At 60.4% G+C, this 17303-nt stretch overlaps 2 protein-coding genes across 2 annotated transcripts; both read right to left on the bottom strand.

The window, feature by feature from the left end:
• Window positions 1–8287, bottom strand: CILP2 (cartilage intermediate layer protein 2). The gene is made up of 8 exons (XM_021683074.1): window positions 8224–8287; window positions 7083–7181; window positions 5857–6129; window positions 5038–5193; window positions 3744–4022; window positions 2932–3040; window positions 2578–2735; window positions 1–2336 (listed from the first exon to the last, which is right to left on the bottom strand). The coding sequence occupies exons 1-8, from the start codon at window positions 8285–8287 to the stop codon at window positions 1–3; spliced, it is 3474 nt and encodes a 1157-aa protein (XP_021538749.1).
• Window positions 8288–8994: 707 nt separating this feature from the next.
• Window positions 8995–16825, bottom strand: YJEFN3 (YjeF N-terminal domain containing 3). The gene is made up of 6 exons (XM_021683075.1): window positions 16767–16825; window positions 13342–13450; window positions 11134–11244; window positions 10788–10901; window positions 10557–10707; window positions 8995–9203 (listed from the first exon to the last, which is right to left on the bottom strand). Exons 1-6 carry the CDS (start codon window positions 16823–16825, stop codon window positions 8995–8997), a joined length of 753 nt encoding a protein of 250 aa, XP_021538750.1.
• Window positions 16826–17303: the final 478 nt, after the last annotated feature.

Raw genomic sequence — 17303 nt, forward strand, 5'->3', positions numbered from 1 at the left:
TCACTGTTGGGCCCTGCCCCAGCGGGTACGGAGGGGCCCTGTGGCTTGAGCCTGTGCCCGGGCCGCTGCGCCCATCTCCCTGCGGATGTCACCAAGCGCCGTTGCCGGGGACTCCAGCAGCCTCTGGAAGAGGCTAGGCCGGCCGGCCGGAGGCTCCCGACACTGGAAGGTGACCGCGGTGCCAGCATCGGCCTTCATCTCCCGAGAGAAGCCGTCAGAGGAACCATCAAAGCAGCGGCCGATGGCGATCTCCTTGGCCAGCCTTGGGCTCTGGTCAGTGACCGTGTAGACACCGTAGTTGTGACCCAGAGGGTCCAGTGGGGCCAGCATGCTGAAGGCGGCGGGGTCGTCAGCCGGGGCGGTTGGTGGGTGCCGGGCCAAATAATCCTGCAGGAGCCCGTTGACCGCCACACGGCGGCAGCTGCCCTGGGGCATGATGGTCACCAGCGTCTTGTCCACCTGACGCTGGTCGAAGAGCATCCCGCTGCACTTGAACTCCACGCAGGCGGCGGACGTGCCGGGGCGCTCGGGGTCCCGGACGCTGCGGGCGTCCCGGAGCCCGTAGAGCTGGCCCTGGGTGCGCGGGTGGCTGCCCCCCGCGTTGTGCGCGCGGACCATGTACTCCTGGGGGCCCTGGATCTTCACTTTGAGGAAGCAGGCCCGGAACTCCTGGGGGTTGGGCCACCAGGCCAGGAGGTCTCCAGTCCAGGAGGCCGGCGCGCCCTCGCGGAACGGGACCACGTTGTACTCGTATTTGTCGGCCTCCACGCGCGCGAAGCGGAAGTGGCTGGCGGTCACCGGGGCCTCCTGGCATTCCCGCAGGCTGCGCCACGGGTACACCGGGCCGTTGGCCTCGGCGGGCTCGCCCGGCCTGGGTTTCGCCAAGTTGATGCGGAAGCCGTTGCGTTTGAGCGCGGGGTCGTCGTGGTCCGTGCGCCGGTAACCCAGCTTGTCCAGGAGCGGCTGGGCCACGCCCACGGTGGCCGCGAGCGGGCGGGGCCGGGAGGGGGCGGGCTCCAGCTCCTCCCCGCCCAGGGTGGCCGTGACCAGGGCCGTGTAGGCGTCGGGCCGGTCCGCGTCGCAGAAGGCGGGGAGGCAGGCGCCGTTGGGGCCCGTGACTGCGCTGTCGAAGCGGCCCCAGGCACGGGGGTTGGCCGAGAAGCCGGGGGCCGGCTCCAGGTTGACCAGCGTGACCACCACACCCTCCACCTGCTCGTTGGGGGTGAACTTGTCGTTGGCGTAGGCGCGCACCTTCACGAAGCAGCGGCGGCGCTCGGGGACGTCCAGGTTGAACAGACGCCGCTCGCGGATCTCCACGTTGCCCACCAGGAAGACCCGCTCCTCCCGGCGGACCCGAGCGGCTGCCGACCCCTCTCGCTGGAAGCCGCTCTCCTCCTCCCACAAGCCTGTGTCGGGGTTCAGCGACCAGAGCTTGAGGGCCTCCACGTGGCCCGCCATGCGGATCTGGCCGGCGTTCACGCGCACCGCCACGGGCCCCGCGTGCAGCTGCTCCGCGGAGCCGGCCGCACGGAGGTCCACCGAGAACATGCCGTAGGTGCGCAGCGGGGCCAGCTCGCCGTCACTGTCCACAAAGCGCAGGTCACTGGGGGCGGCGACCGCCGACGTGAGGTCTCGGGGGTCCACGAATGTCACCCGGGCCTCCACAGCCCCCGTGTAGGGCTCGCCATCGGCTCTGCGGAAGGCTCCCGCGGGAAGGACCAGCTCGCCCAATGGGGCCTCGTCTTCCAGCTCCCCAAGAGGGATCGTGTTGCTCTCGCTGGCATCTAAGATGACCGGGGCTTTCTTCCGCATGGCCTTGACGTCGTGGTACACGCCGCCCCCTCGAGAGTCAAAAGGCAGGACTCTGACAGTGTCCATGAACTCCCCACTGGGGTCCACGAAAGTTACCACCAGCCGCTGCGTGGAGGGTGGCACCTCGATGGTGAAGTCACCCTGGTAGGAGGTGAATCCAATGGGCTCCTGGCCTAGCAGGATCTGGGCGAAGCTCAGGGGTTCCCCTGAGTCAGAAGCCAGCACACGTCCCCGCACCAGTCCCCGAGGGGGCAGACATTTCTGGCAGCCGCACTCAGCCACCACCTTGACCGGGAGGACGTAGTTGGAGCAGTGGATCTCCCTGCTCTGCAGGCGGCGAACAGAGCAGCATCGGGAGCCCGCATACCCGCACCGGGAGCTGGAGCCTGTGGGGCTGGGGCAGAGGGTGGTGGGGCAGAGGCCCACATCCAAGTAGGTGGGGCCACTGCCAGGCTGACCACAGTCATCTGGGAGCTTGATCAGGTGCTCTCGGGGCTGGGGATTGCAGGCTGGCTGGCCTGGGGCTGCAGAGCAAGAAATCAATCAGATCAGAGGAAGAGGGAGAGCTCCATTTGAGTCCAAGTTTGGGGGCCTGAATGGGGTCAGGGGCTCAACCCAGGGGCTCATTGGGGGCCTGGGATCAGACTCAGCAAGGAAGGAGAGCAGTCTAAAGTTGGGGCTCCATTTGGGGTTGAGTTTTGGCTGGTGTTAGGTCTCAGTTCAGTTTCAGAGCATGCTCAAGGTTGGGGGGCTGAGGGTGCTCACCAAGCACAGTGAGGCGGGCGGTGCCCGAGCGCACAGTGCCCGCGTCATTCCATGCTTTGCAGTGGTAGGTGCCTGCCTGGTCTGGCCGCAGCCCCCGCAGCTCCAGATGGGCCCCGTACCTGTGTTCTTGCCTGTCCAGCAGGGTCCCGTTGTGGAACCTGGGTGGCAGGTGGACAACACTGTGGAGGCCCTTGGCATAGGGAAGGGGCTACATGTGCCCCCGGCCCCACACGCAGCCCAGGAAGGTTGCAGAGCAGCTTCGTCCCAGTCTCTGAGGCACCACATTATCATGGGAAATCCAGTCAAACCACAACGCTGTGTGCAAGACCCTGGGGCATGGGGCAGGGCACTCACCAGGAGTATTTCTTGGGCATGGGGGTGCCTGAAGCTTTGCAGCAGAAGGTTACATTCTGTCCAGCCTCTCGCACTCGGGACTCAGGGTTCTTCACCAGGTAGGGCTTCTCTGGGGGCAAAGGTGGCAAAGGTCAGGGCCCTGCCCCAACCCAGCTTCTCCCAACAAACCTTCCCAGTGGCAGGGCCCCATCCTTTCTCTTCCAGGGATGCCCTGTTTCACCTTTGCCTCTTCTGATGACCTCCCCATTCAATTTCATCCCATGGCTTCTCAAAATTGTACCCCATCTTTTTTTTTTTTTTTTTTAAGTAGGCTTCACGATCAAGAATCACATGCTCTACTGACTGAGCCAGCCAGGTGCCCCAAGATAGTGCCCCATTTTTTTTTTTAAGAGAAAAAGAGTGTGTTAGCAGGGAGGGGAAGAAAAAGGAGAGAGAGAATCTCAAGCAGGCTCCATGCTCCCCATGGAGCCCATATCGGGGCTTGATCTCATGACCCCGACATCATGACCCAAGCCAAAATCAAGAGTCACTTAACTGACTGAGCCACCCAAGCGCCCCAAGATGGTGCCCCATCTTAATGCTTCCCTCTGCAAGTCCCTGTCTCACCTCGCACCTTCTTCAATGTCTCACATTTTATTCATTCCCCCCATGACACCATATTTAGTGTTATGCTTCCTCCAATGTACATGTCACATCTTATTTCTTCCCCAGTGACCTCATGCTGCATCACATCCTCCAAAGTACTTGGTGTCATCCAGAATTTCCTTCTTAGTTTCTCAGCCCCCTCATCCTCCTTGACATGGGGCACTTACCCAACTTATTAAGGACAACAGTGACCACAGCAGACATGGAGCCATTGGCCTGGGCCTGGCCCAGGCCTGCAGAGAAGCCATCCATTTGGGCACTGACGTTGGCCCGGCTACTGGCACAGACTCCAGGCATCCGGAAGGTTCCATGGGCATCAGTGATGGCCACAGTGCCAGACCAGTCTCTCAGGGAGACCCTGGCTCCTGGCAGTGGACGCCCAGATGGGGTGACCACCGAGCCCAGAAGGATGTGGTCAGGGCACCTGCAGGTCTTGGAGCTGCACCCTGGGGGACACAGGGAGGCAGAGGGACAGGGGAGCCTCTTCACTCCCTCCTGGGGAGGGCCTTCCACAGCAAAGATGCCTAGACACCCCCCTTTGTGACCCTCAGAGGCCTCAGCATGATGCTGCTTGGAGCAGCCCCTAGTATGAGTGGGGATATGGGGTTGAGTAGTCAGAACTGGGGCAGAGGGATGGGGGAAAATGCCCTGGAGGAGGGGACAGGAGAGGTGACTCTCACAGGACAGAGAGGCTCCTTCCAGCATGAAAGAAAATGTCCAGCAGGGGCTGGGGGCCCCATTAGGGGTTGGGTCTTGGACTCAGAACATCTCCCTCCCCTCCCAATCCTGCGGTTTCTCCATAAAATGGAAAATTCCGCTGGAAACTTCAGGGCAGAGGCGTCAGGAGGGCAGAGCCAGGCGGGGTAGGGTGGGGACCCCACTACCCCATTGGCCATCGTGCTCCCCCACCCTGCCATGGGCTCTGCGGGCGCAGTCTCCAGACCATGTTTGTGGAGCCCAGGCTAATCGGAATTTCCAGTCGCCTCCTGGCTGGCCTGGTGTCTGGCCCTGGGAGGGCTTGGGCATGGTGTCTGCCAGGGTGTGAGCGCGTGTCCGCGTGGGCGTGAGGGACAGGCGGGGGCTGCGAATGCCACGCGTGTGCATCCCGAGTGTATGAGCCTGCTTGTGTGTGTGTCCACGTCCAGCAGGACATACACACACTCGGCGGTGTACCCAAGGTAATGCCCACTTGGATCTGCACACGCCTGGACGCGACCCTCAAGGCGTCCACCCATCCAGATGTACACATTCACCAATGCTCCTCAGGGGCCCAGAAGGGAAAGAAGGGCCAGACCAAGTTTTGGCCCTCCAGGACCCGCCTCTTCCCTTCAAGCCCCGCCCCATCAGGCTCCATCCCAACCTGCCTCTTCCCTCTAGGTAGCCTTCGCTACAAACCGCCTCGCTCCACATCCAGGCTCCGCCTCTAACCCAACACTTTCCTCCAGGCCCCATCCCTCCTACCTGGACATGTAGGGCGTACACACTTCTGAGCCTCCAGGGGACGCCCCGGACACGCATCCCCCGCCGGGCTTGGGCAGCGGCGGCGGCGCAAGCGACGGCCTGGCCCGCAGCTCCCTGAACAGGGACCCCACGGGCCCCACGCGCCCCACGTGGCCTCTGCGGTAAAGGCGGAGAGGGGGGAAGGTGAGGCGGCCGCCCACCTTTCCAGGGACTGCGCCTCCCTGCACATCTGGTAACAATGTGGGACTGGAGGATGCCCCCCACCCAGCTAAGTTCATCAGAGGGTGGGTATCCCCCAGAGAGAGGCCCTGCCCACTGCCCCCATCGGTTGTCCTTCCCGCGCACCTGTCGAAGGCACAGTTGAGGTACCGCCCCACTTTCCCCAACCCCAGATAAGCTCCCCGAAGTTAGCCCTGCTGTTCTCCCTTGCGTCCCTCACATATTTGGGGTCAAAACACGCCCCCACAGAACGGAGCTGTGACAGATTAGCAAATGAGGACAGCAGGAGGGAGATGAGCTCCTGGGGCCTCCTTCCCGTTCCCTACCTGGGCCCCCATTGGCAGCCCCTCCCTTCCAAAGCCCCGCCCCCATCTGTTCCTGCCGGCTCCTGGGGCTCTGCTGAAGGGCCCCGCCTCCTTCTAACCACGCCCACCCCAAAGCCCTGCCCCCTCCTCTGTTACCGCCCATTCAGGCTCCACCCACCAATGACCCATCCCGGCCAATCCCCACTCTCTCCTCAGCATGACTGCTCTCGAGCCCGCCCTCTCCCCAGACCCGCCCGTCACCACACAGGCCCCGCCCCCTGGGCCCCGCCCTCACCGAGCGGGCAGCGGAATCGCACGTGGTAGTTGGAGCAGCGGCGGCCGCGGGGCTGCTCACGGTTGAGGCACCAGAAACCTCGCGTGGGGTTCAAGTGCACACGCTCGCCTACAGTGGACGGCAGGGCCCAGTCCGTGGTGCGCGCCTCTAGCGCCAGCGGCCGCGGGCACACGCGCGCTGGTCCGTAATAGAAGCGGATGGCAGCCAGGCTCTCGAAGTCGCCATCGCCGCCGGGGTGGTCCACGTTGAACCAGGACGTCCACTCGCTGGCCTCTGCGGGCACCGCACGCGCTGGGACCCGGGCCGCAGCCTGTCGGGCCCCATCAGTGCACACAGGGGCCCGGGAAGCTGCCTGCCCACCCCCATCTCCGAGGTAAGGGCCTTACCCTGCTGTCTAAAACGGTCACCCCACCCCCAATGAGCACGGGCTAACCCAGCCCGCCCATGACCCCGCCAGGATCCAGGGTTCTCTCGGGCAGAAGGAGCTATAAAGGGATCGCGGGAGGTTGTCCTCCCCTAGCACCAGCCCCAGTTCTGCCCAATTCTTGAGCTTGCCCATCGGTGCAGGCTGACATTTTGCCACGCTGACATCTTGCCACTGTCTGACCAGTCCCCAACCTTAGAATTGAGCTGCCCCCCATCTCAGAATTCAGAACCCCTGAGGTGTGAGGAGGTACAAGGGCAGCAGGCTGAGACCAGCCCTAGCTGTAGCTTTCCGCCGCCTAGCCGCTCCAGGTTAGAGCCAGCTGGGCCCTTGCTCACTGCCTGGCTGAACCCATCACAGAAGTCACAGGTGGGAAGGGTCTGGCCTCCCAGAGGTCAGATTCGGCTTCCATCAAACACCCCCCCCCCCCCCCAGGGGGTGCTCGCTCCTTTCCTGACTCAAGAGTGACTTTCCCAGCTAGGAAACTAGAGACCCAGTTTCCAGAACTAGAGGTCTGGAATCTATTGGAAGCACCCTGCATTGATGCTTCCAGTAGGGGGGAGGAAGTACCCCCCATACACCCTACATTGGTTTCCTCCTTGACAAAAAGCCTGAACTCTCACCCCTTTGCTCCTAAAATTTAGACCTCTTGGGACACCTATGCCAGGGGCCACCATGTCCAGGGACCAGGATGGTACTGGACCCTTCTACCCCTTGTATCCCCTCCTGACATGACCACACCAGCTAGAGCTCGCACAGTGAGTCCACAGCAGAGTCAGGACTTGGACCCAGGTTGACTCACCTTCCCAGTCCTCCAGGGCTGGCGAGGACTGTCCAGGGCGCAGTGATGGACCTTCAAAGCCCCAGGCAGTTGCTGTGGGCTCCTCAGGGGGGGTGGTGACTGTGGAAGGGGTGAGGAGCGGGGCGGGGGGGAGAGGGGGGAAGGGAGCATGCTGATGGGGACTTCAGAAGTGAGCTCCTTCTATGCAAGGTGCTGTCATGATCCATGATCATCCCCATTTCACAGGGAAGAAAATTGAGGCTCTGAGAAGCCAGAACGTAGCTCTGGCTGACCCCAAGGAATGCAGGACCTCCCCTTCCCCTTCTAGGAAGCCTCCCTGTGACCCCTACCCCCAATCTCCTGCCACCCCATCCTTCCCTCTGACCTGGCCCAGATACCACGGGCTGGGGAAGTCTGTGTGTCTGCTTTGCTCCCCAGACCCAGTTCTCCCCGAGGGTACTCAGCGGCCATGAGCTCAGTTGGCTGTGCCTCTGCCCTCAGGTTGAGCTGCATTCTCCTTCATCCATTTGCTGGCTGGAAGTCCCTCCCTCAGTGTACCTTCCATCCCTTCACTTGGGGCCCAAGCTGCCACTGGGAAGTCTTTGGAATCTAGCCTGGCTTCTCGGACCTTGAGTTATCTAAGATAGCCAGGCTGCACCGTGACCTCAGACAAGTCCCTTCCCTGTCTGTGTCTCAGTCTCCTCATCTGAGAAATGGATCCAGTGCCCTCTCCACTGAGGGGGATTCTAGAGATGGGAATTTTTCTGAATGGTATGTGTGTGGAGGAGGAGAGGAGTTATGTGAGAGGGGATGGCTCTGACCCCTTAATCCTGGTCCAGGACCAGGTGCTTCAGGGCTGAGACAGGCCCCCTGTGTTCCCCCCCGGGGAACCCAAGGAGCCTATGGTTCATATCCATACTCCAAGTGCCCCTACTTCTCTTTGAGGAGGGAAAAGAACAGAGAGGTTTCCTCTCCTCCCCGCATTGTTGGTCTCAAGGACCCATCTCCTCGACGCCCCCTCACTCCACTCCCGGGCTGACGAAGGGGGACCCAGGCCTGCGGATGCGAGCGGATCCCTCGGTTCTCTCTTTGGGAGCGGCTGCAAGCCAGGCGAGCTGCCAGGGCGCCTAGGGGTCTGGGCTGGGGTCAGGGGGCGCCTCACCTCGAGCCCCCGCCAGGTGCGCGGCGGCGACAAAGAGGCAGAGTAGTGGCAGCAGTGAGTCCATGGCCGGGTCCGAGCGTCCGAAGGAGGGTCCGGGCTCCGCGGCGCGCGCGGATCTAACTCCCGCGGGTCTGGCGGCCGCTGGGGTTGAGGGTGGGGGCGGGAGGTGACCGCAGGCCACGCCCCGTCCAGGCCACGCCCCGTCGGAGCAAAGCTCCTTGGCCCGGGGTGACTTCGGTGCGCTAGCAACCTCTCCGGGTCGCCCCCTTCGGTGCGTCCGGCTGTGCCTCCGCCCTCAGGCTGGCCTGCGTCACTCCCCCCCACTCCCCCGTCGCCAGCTGGAAGTCCCTCCCTCAACCCACTCTCCATTCTGCACCTTGGGTCCCAAGCTGCCTGTGGGACGTGCCTCTCGTGGACTCGAGCCTGAAGCTGCCCAAACACTCACGCTTTAGGCAGCCCTTTAGGCGGCGAGAAATCCTCCATCGGGTCTAACTTCAGTCCTGTTGGCGTTAGGCCACCCCGAGCAGGCTGGAAGTCCCACCCTGAGTCTACCCTCTACTCTTCTGGCGCTAGTTTTCTCGGCCAGCGGGAAGTCCCACTCGACGACTACCCTCCATCCCTCCGGCCTGGGCGCTGGGGGACGGTGGCAAGTCCCTTCCCGAGTTTGCCCACCCGGGCGGCGAACCCGGCGCACAGAGAAGGAGGAGGCGAGGTGGTGGTGGGACGTCTGTTTATTGGTGCGGGTCCAAGCCGCCAGGACGCGGGTGGCGGTCACAGCGCCGCGACGCAGTCGGTGCCTGTGTATCCCGGCAGGCGCAGAGCGAACTTTCGGCGCACGTCGTCGGGCACGAACCTGCCGGCCACGAAGTGGTGGCGGCCGGAGAAGCGGCCGGCGCAGCGCTTGGGCGCCGCGAGCGATACCAGCACGTCTGGCCGGAGCCCATCCTCGGTGTCGCCGCCACCGGTCTCCGCGTCCCAGCCTGAGGGAGGAGGGGCGGGAGGGAGAGGGAATCGGGAGCTGGTGGGGGGGTGCTTGCCTTCAGACGAGAGAGACTTGCCGCCTCACCGCCCACTTCCCCTTCCCCATCAGACCCAGCCTCTGCTCTCTGACACGTGAGTCTTGGTCAGACCTGCCTCCCCACAGAACTGGGCCTCCGCCTTCAGACCAGTGTCTCCCCTTCTTTGGAGATGTTTCCCTCCTCCTCTGACCAGAGCGTCTGTCTTCATACTTTTCTGCCCCTGCTCCCATCATGCTACTAATTTTTCTCCTCTATCTGACTCAGCCTCTGCCTTCAGACTACATTTCCACTTGCTGCCCTTTCCCAGTCAGACCCATGCCTCTGCCTTCTGACCCAGCATCTGTCCCCATTACTCCCTCCCTATCAATCTTGAGCTTTCCCACTTAGACTAGAGCCTCCTTCCACCCAGGCTTCCTAGCTGCCTTCCCCCTCTGACCAGATCCCCACTCTCCTTTCAGAGGACAGACTTGCCCCCATCCTCAGGCAGTCTTCCCCCATCAGATCTGTCTCCTTACTCCTGGTCCTTGACTCCAACAGAACATGGCCTGAGCGTTCATCATCCTCACCCAACCTGAGTGTTCATCATCCTCCTTCTGACTAGAGACTCTTCCCTCTGACCTGACATCTCTGTCTTCGCCCTGGGACTAAATCTTGCTTTTTGACTTGACGCCCTCCCTCACTGTGCCCTAGCCTCTACCACCTCTCAAATGAGCCTCTACCTTCAGACTAGGGGTCTTGCCTTCTCTCCTGCTTCTGACCAGAGTCTGGAGCCACTAACTAAAAGCCTCCTCCCTCTGACTTTAATCCTTCCTTCTGTGACCCTAGTCTCCACCCTTGGACCAGACAGCCCATCTCTTCATAGCTAACCCCCTGCTCTGTGGCACCCTGCTGGGATGGCCCTGAGGTCTTGCAAGCTGGGGGATATCCCCCTGAATGTGGCCAGCCCCGTGGAGGGTCCGGCTGGCCAGGAGCTGTTTGTTCCGTCTGCCCGTCGCCTAATGGCTCCAACAGGCGTGGGGCGGCGGCCAGGATGGGTGAGGCCTTTGCCGAGTGAGCTCACGTCTGCCCAGGCAACTGGGCCAGGGTGGGCAGCGGGCATGTTGGGCTGGGTGTTGGGGGGATGGGACAGGGCATCACCTGGGCAGCAGCCTTGGTCTTCCCTATCTGAGGGATGGACATGACCCTCACCCAGAGTGCATGAGCCATCCATGCTAGGGAAACTGAGGCTCGGAGACAGGCTGGCGCCACCAGAAGCTGGGGTGCAGAGGGCCCCCCCCCAAGCCCCCAACATGCCCCCCCTCCTGCCCGGCATGCCTGAGGGAATGTCCAGGCTCACAAGGGGGATGGACAGCAGCTTGAGTATGGCCAGCGTCCGCGTGCAGGGGCCCCCGATCTCCCCCGGCTGCACGCCAGGGCCCAGCACAGCGTCCACCACCAGCCCGTAGGCATCGTTGATGAGCTGGACCTGAGAGAGCAGGCAGGGTCAGGGGGCGGCCTTTGGGCACTGTCCCCCACTTCCCCCCTCATTTGCCACCAAGCGCTGACCTCCGTGGGCAAATAGGACAGGAAGGGGATGTCCATCTTCTCACACTGGGTGGTCAGGTCCCGGTGCAGCAGATCCAGTGAGCGTGTAGGGTAGAAGATGGTCGGTTCGTACTCCTGGTTGGGGGGGGGGGGGCGCGCAGAAAGGAGTCAGCACTGGGGCCCCTTTCAGGCTCCCTGCTGGGCCTTAGCCCCCAGACCTGGATACCTGGGGCAAGCACTGGGCTTATTCTGTAACCTCTCCAGCCTCAATGTCCCCCTGGGACACTATCAAGAGGAGGGAGTAATTTCTGCAGGGACAGGGTTGAGGGGGTGACCCTAGGAGGCCAAGGGGGTCCTTGCTACTCACAAACATCTGCAGGTGCCGGGCACAGACCAGCCCCACGGCCCCGTTCTGCTCTGGGCCACACACGACCAGCACTGTCCTCTGCTTCCGGGAGAGAGTAGGCAAGGGGAACACCTGGCAGAGGGCACAGCAAAGGCAAAGGCATGATGTCTGGAATTCCTCCTTGTTTGGGTGGGGAAACTGAGGCCTGGAGTAGCAGAAGGGATGGGCACGGGCCTAGAGGCAATAGAACAGGAGGATAGGCATTCTGGGCAAAGGGCATGGCCTCTGGGGGCCTCAAGTTCCTCCTTGGAGATGCAGAGTCCCTGCTTCAGGCTCTGCCAAGCTGGAGCAGGAAAACGTGCCTTCTGCCACCACCCGGTGCCCAGAGTGCGGTTTGTTTATTCTCGGCCTGAGTTGCAGACATTCTTCCACCTTTTTCCACCGCAGTGGCTGCCCCCTCCCTCGCCCACGTTTCCAGGGCTCAGCCCCTCCTGGAGGCCCCAAAGGGGGGGGTGGGGGTGAGGGGGTACTTTTCCAACCCAAGATGCCCTGTCTCTCTCCATCTGCCTCTGCCATCACCTGTCTTCTCTGTATCTCTCTGTCTGTGTCTATCCCCCCCATCTGTCTCTCTGTAGTCTTTCTGTGCCTGCATTTCTGTGTCTCTCTTTTTCTCTGTCTCTATCTCCCAGACTCTCTGCGTCTCTGGGCCTGTGCATCAGTCTCTCTCTTTTTTTTTTTTTTAAAGATTTTATTTATTTGACAGAGAGAGACACAGCGAGAGAGGGAACACAAGCAGGAGGAGTGGGAGAGGGAGAAGCAGGATTCCCGCTGAGCAGGGAGCCCGACGCGGGGCTCGATCCCAGGACCCTGGGATCGTGACCTGAGCCGAAGGCAGACACTTAACGACTGAGCCACCCAGGCACCCCTGTGCATCAGTCTCTTTAACACAGGAGTTCAGAGCACTGGTGTTCCAGCCGCAGCCCTGCCCTGACTCCCTGTATGGCCTCAGCCCCCTCTCCTCTCCCAGCCTCCCTTGGCCTCTATCAAATGGGAATGACAATGGCACTGACAGGGTCACAGGGCCTCTCTGAGACCAGGGGCTCCAGGGGGCCTGTCTGTACCCTAACTTCCAGCTACGCAGAGGGCTTAGTATTTCTTTGTCTCCTCCTCAAGTTCTCAGCGAGGTCCTGCCCCACCCCGAGGGCACCTGCAACCCCATCATGCCAGGCCCAGAGCCCGAGACTGGAGACCGGGGGGAGGGCAACAATATCTGGGCTGGCTGGGACTGAGGGCCTTCTGGACAGACTTGGGGCTTTCAGGGCAAAACCAAACAACATTCAGTCAGCAAGGGCCAGGCAAGTGTTTACTATGTTGGATTTTGGGGCTTTGATGGTCATCATTTCCTTCTCCTGCAGGAGCTTCACTCAGGATATATTTCATTTGGAAATAGGAACGTGAAAAAAACAAACAAACTGAGCCTACATAAAGAAATTGTGTTTAACAAAAGTCTGCAGTGGTGACAAGAAGAGGAGGAAGAGAAAGGTTACGTCCTGGAGCCCTGACGCCATCAGGCACTTCTCTAAGACATTTGTGTTTATTGACTGCTGTCAGTTTATTACACTTGCTTTGGAGGAGGAAACAGGCCCACAGTTTGACAACGTGGCCAAAAGCACTGGAAGGCAGCATCATCATTGCTTATTACTCTCGCGTCTCTTGGAGACACCTCGAAGCTGGGGCTTTGCCCTGGATCCAGACACAGCTCTGCTTATTTACCCCCTGGGACCTACCCTTTGCAGGCCACTCCCTGCCTCTGGACCTCAGTTTCCCCATCTGCAGCATGGGGTTATTTGGAGGTACTCAGCCTGCAGGAACTGATGTCTCCCTTACTGAGATCCAGGAGATGGCAGAGGCGGGTGGTCACAAAGGGCCCCAGGAGCATCCTGCAGTAGCCTGTCTCTGCTTCCCAGCCTCCAAGTCTTTGGGGACTCCTATCTCTGCCCTGACCCTCACTGACACCTAGGGTCTTGGGTCCCTGCCTGGTCTAGACCAGTGATGAGCCTCTCTAGGCCTGTTTCCCCATCTGAATAATGGGCTGGAGTAGCTCCACACAAAAAAAGGGGATTCTTGAGTCCTAGACCATTTTGGCCACCCGGGTCATGCAGCTAGGCCTCGGCTCTGGTGGGCTGGCCATCTGGATGGGGTCAAGGTCAAGGTTCAGGGGTCAGATACCTTGGTCACAGCCACAGCACTAGCATGGCCACACAACTCCACCAGCTGCTGCCGCCCAAAGCGATAATCCTCCAGCAACTCCCGCTCCAGGGCGGCCGCCTCGGCAGTGCTAGGGGACAGAGTGGCGAGAGACGCTCAAAGACACAAAGAGAGAGACTTAGAGAGGCTCAGATGGAACCAGTAACATTCCACCAACGTTCCCAGCCAGGCCCTAGCGCCACCCCCAACCTCAGTTTCTCCATTAGACGTGCATGCGGTTGAAAGGAGCTGCAGAAGGTTTAAGCTGAAGCCCAAGGTACGGGCGCCCTCTGGTGGTGAGGAACGCGTGGTGGCGCACGTTGGTTCTACTGTCCCAACGCGGGGGGAGACTGGAGCCCCGCCCAGATTCGCCCATCCCCACCGCGGGAAGAACCCAGAAGGAGGAATGGGCGGGAAAGACTGATGACGGTGATGGGCGAATTTCATGCAGGGGAAAACACTGAGCAAGCTCCAGAACACTGGAGGGGGCAGACTGGGCTGGGGGAGGAGGTGCCTGAGGGAGGTGGATTTTGAAGGCTGCAGAGGAGTTTGATGGCTCACTTAGGGAGGTGGATGTGGAACCCACAGCTATCAGACCTATTGGTGACCCTTCAATAATTGTGGCAAGAGAGATGGGATTTACTCATTTGAGGTGAAGGTCTGCCATCAACTCCCTGAGTGACTGGGATCTGTCACATCTTAGTTTTGCTTCCTCTTTTGCAAAAGTAAAGTCCGCGTAGGTTTAGATAAATTTCAAGGCCCATTTCAAAATGCAAACACGGGCCCCATTACTTAAGAATTTTAAGATAATGACAACCAAGTGTTGGACTCTTCCAAAAGCAGGGACCAAGCTAGCCCTGGCTTAGGGGCTTCCAACGGGCATGGGCTGTAGTGGCGGCAGAGAAGGAGAGCTGGCATTGAAGATCGGAAATGGTCCCCCAGAATCAGGGGTTGGGGCAGCTGGGCAGGGTTTATGTCCTGATGCTAGCTTCCCCTAGCAGGACTCTTTCCTGCTGGGGAAGAGCACCTACCCCCAGCTCAGCAGACCCTAGAGATCATAGTAGTAGCAACAGAACCAGGCCCAGAAGAATATTCAACCACTCAGAGTAACCAAGTGGCTTGCCCAGAGTCATGCAGGAAGCAAGTGAGAAAACAGACTTCTACCCTTGGTGTCTGTTTCCAGAGCCATACAGGGTGTGAGCAAAGAAGCAGAGGCAGACCTACAGATAGCAGAGGTTTCCTGGGGTGAATCTTTAGGTTCCTTCCTTCAATTCTGTGAGCAAGAGACCACAACCTTCTGGCCAATTTTGCAGCAAAATCAGGCTGGGCAGCAGGAGGGGCATAGGTAAGGAATGAAGACTGCTGCAGGAGGGGGGAATCAGGGATGGCTTCCTGGAGGAGATGGCCTGGAGCACTTTGGGAGGTAATCCAAGTGGAAGAAGAGTGAGGGCCAAGGCCCTGTAGTGGGAATGGGCTTGGCAGACTGAAGGGACAGAAGTGAGGCCACTGTGGCTGGAGCCAAGCAAGGGAAACTGAGAAACTGGGTCAGAAAGACACTTTGGGGGCCCACGCACATGGGGGAGATGGAGGCTTAGGGCAGGGAGGACACATGCCCTGAGTGACCCCAGCAACCAGAGCCAGATCCAACCCCAGCTGACTTCAGATAAGGTTGAAAGACCAGCTGGGGAAAAGGAGCTCACGGTGGGGCAGATGAAGAGCACTCCCTGGGCAGGCTGGCCCGGCTCCCAGGAGAGAACACTGGAGAAGGTGTGTTTGGAAATGTGGCTCATTCCTCCACCTTCATCTGTGACAGCTCTGGCTGCTGCCCCCACAGGAGGGTGAGGGGAAGATGAGAAGGGTGGGAGGAATACCCATTCATCCTCTTCTTCCTCTGTCCCAAAGCTTTGGCCTCAGGCCACCACTTGGAACATTATCTTCCTGCCTAACTGGTCATTAGAGTGATAATGGGGAGGATGGTCCCAGCTAGGAGCCTGGGGTTAGGGACACTGGCAGCTCTAGGTGGGGTCTGAGTGGGAATCGGGGCTGGTGGGGGAGGGGGACAGGGCAGCGCCACTGTGGGACTGGCCAGAGGTGGGGGGCTCAGTTACGATGTGCCTCTTGCTTCTCCCGATGTCAGTCCCCAGATGAGAGAAACTGCGAGGACCAGGATTTCCCTGAGAGCGCAAAGGCTGAGGTGACCTGCTTTCAAAGGAACTGGGCCTGTTCTCCCAAAATGCTTCCAGGAGCGGGCTCTTTTGGAGGTGAAGCCCTGGAGCCAGCCCCATGCCAGACCCTCCCTGCTCTCTTGGCTCCATCTGCTTCTGACCTTCAGGCCTCTGCCCACCAGCCCACCATCATTGCTCACCTGGCTGCCTAAAACAGTCTCATGGCCCCCAAACTCCTCCTCAACACAAGAGCCATGGGGGCTTTGAAAACTTAAACGCCAGATCGCATCGCCACTTGTCTCAAACCTGCTTATGGCTCCCCAATATTCAGAGAATATTCAAATTCCTCACCACACCTACGCGCCCATTGTTTCTAACCTCATTGTCTCCTTGCTTGCGCATTCCACTCCTACCCACCCCAGTGCCCCATCACTCCTCAGTTGGCATTTGAGATGCTGCACAACTGGCCCCACCATCCCCCATGCCAGGTGAAATCAGCTTCAGCTCTCTTCTGTCAAGGATGTGTTGGGTCTACAGACTCAATCTGAACATCAGCCAGTCACTGGACAATATCTGCCCTGAGGGTCTGAGTGGATAGTGGCCAGAGGAGGCCAGACAAGGGGATATCAGATGAATCTGGTTTACACTGAGGTCCACAGCCCTGCTTGGGGTCCCAGATCACAAAATAACTCAGGATGAGGTGGGAGACACAGCCACAGCTGCCAACTCCAGACCCCAAATCCAATCAAACTACTGGCAAGTGGCCTACATATTCAAAAACCTTAACCTTGGCTCAGACAGTGGTTTCCCAACCCAGGCCTCAGTTTCCTTCCCTGGTCAAGGAGATAGTAGCCGGTGGGCTACCAAGGGGAACGAAGGGTGGGAGCTTCCAGGGTTCCAAGGACAGATGGAAAGGGGAGGTGGGCCTGGATTGGGTTGAAGGGTGATGGGAGAGCTACTAGCGGTGCTGCTGAAATGATTCACTTAGGGGTGAGCCCCAGGCGGATGCAGTTTCCCTGGGCAACACAGCTTAGAAGGCACTGGTAGCAGCAGGCTGCAGGCTTCGTCTCTCCAGGGAAATGCGGGTGGGCCTCAGGACCCCTCAGGCCCCATCCTGGCCATGCCCCTGCCTCTGATCCATCCTGCCCATGAGACCTCCTCCCAGCCTTGCCCTGCCCATGATGCCCCCGGCTCCGGGCTGCATCTCTGCCACGGGCTTTGGCATCCCCATCCCTGGCTGACCTGAGGAAACGCCGCTCCTCGGGCGCCTCCGCTGGGTCCGGGCGGGCCGCGCTGCTCATGGCCGAGGTGAGCCGGTGCCCAAGGCCCGGCGGCCACAGCCACAGCCTTTTAAGAGCATCCCAGGGTACAGGGGCCTCCTCCCCTCCCACCCTGTGCTTCCGCCAATCAGGCGGCGCCGCGAAGGCGCTGCGCGCAGCCATTGGCTGGCGGGCGCAGGCAAACTTAACCCTTTCGTGCCAGGAGTGGAGCTGCCTTGGGAATGGAAGGAAGCCAGGCAGGTAGCGACCCCCGTAACGGAGTCCCGGCCTGGGAGCAAGGGGACACGCCTCCAGTGCCCCTCCATCCCATGCTCTGCTTTTTAGGTTCCCCACTCACTGATGTGCTCAGGGTGCAGGGTTGGGGGGGAACCCCAGCCTGGAGGGGTGGGCTACTGACAAGGAGGGTTTCAACAGAGGTAGGAAAATCCAGGCGTATTTGTGAGCCAAGGCTGATGGATCCAGGCGCAGTCTCTGGGTATGTTTTGAGGCCACCCCTCCT

This window comes from Neomonachus schauinslandi, chromosome 1, assembly GCF_002201575.2.
Source record: "Neomonachus schauinslandi chromosome 1, ASM220157v2, whole genome shotgun sequence".
In the NCBI taxonomy this organism is placed as follows: domain Eukaryota; kingdom Metazoa; phylum Chordata; class Mammalia; order Carnivora; family Phocidae; genus Neomonachus; species Neomonachus schauinslandi.

What these genes read in the sequence shown, in the direction of transcription:
- CILP2 (XM_021683074.1), bottom strand. Translation starts at nt 8,287, where the DNA reads ATGGACTCACTGCTGCCACTACTCTGCCTCTTTGTCGCCGCCGCGCAC. An exon ending in TGTTGTCCTTAATAAGTTGG is followed by an intron (nt 3,041 to 3,743) that starts GTAAGTGCCCCA and finishes CTTTGCCCCCAG; the next exon opens with AGAAGCCCTACCTGGTGAAG. An exon ending in ATGCCCAAGAAATACTCCTG is followed by an intron (nt 2,736 to 2,931) that starts GTGAGTGCCCTG and finishes CCTGCCACCCAG; the next exon opens with GTTCCACAACGGGACCCTGC.
- YJEFN3 (XM_021683075.1), bottom strand. Translation starts at nt 16,825, where the DNA reads ATGAGCAGCGCGGCCCGCCCGGACCCAGCGGAGGCGCCCGAGGAGCGG. An exon ending in GTGCTGTGGCTGTGACCAAG is followed by an intron (nt 11,245 to 13,341) that starts GTATCTGACCCC and finishes GCCCTCTGCCAG; the next exon opens with GTGTTCCCCTTGCCTACTCT. An exon ending in CCCGGCACCTGCAGATGTTT is followed by an intron (nt 10,902 to 11,133) that starts GTGAGTAGCAAG and finishes CCCCCCAACCAG; the next exon opens with GAGTACGAACCGACCATCTT.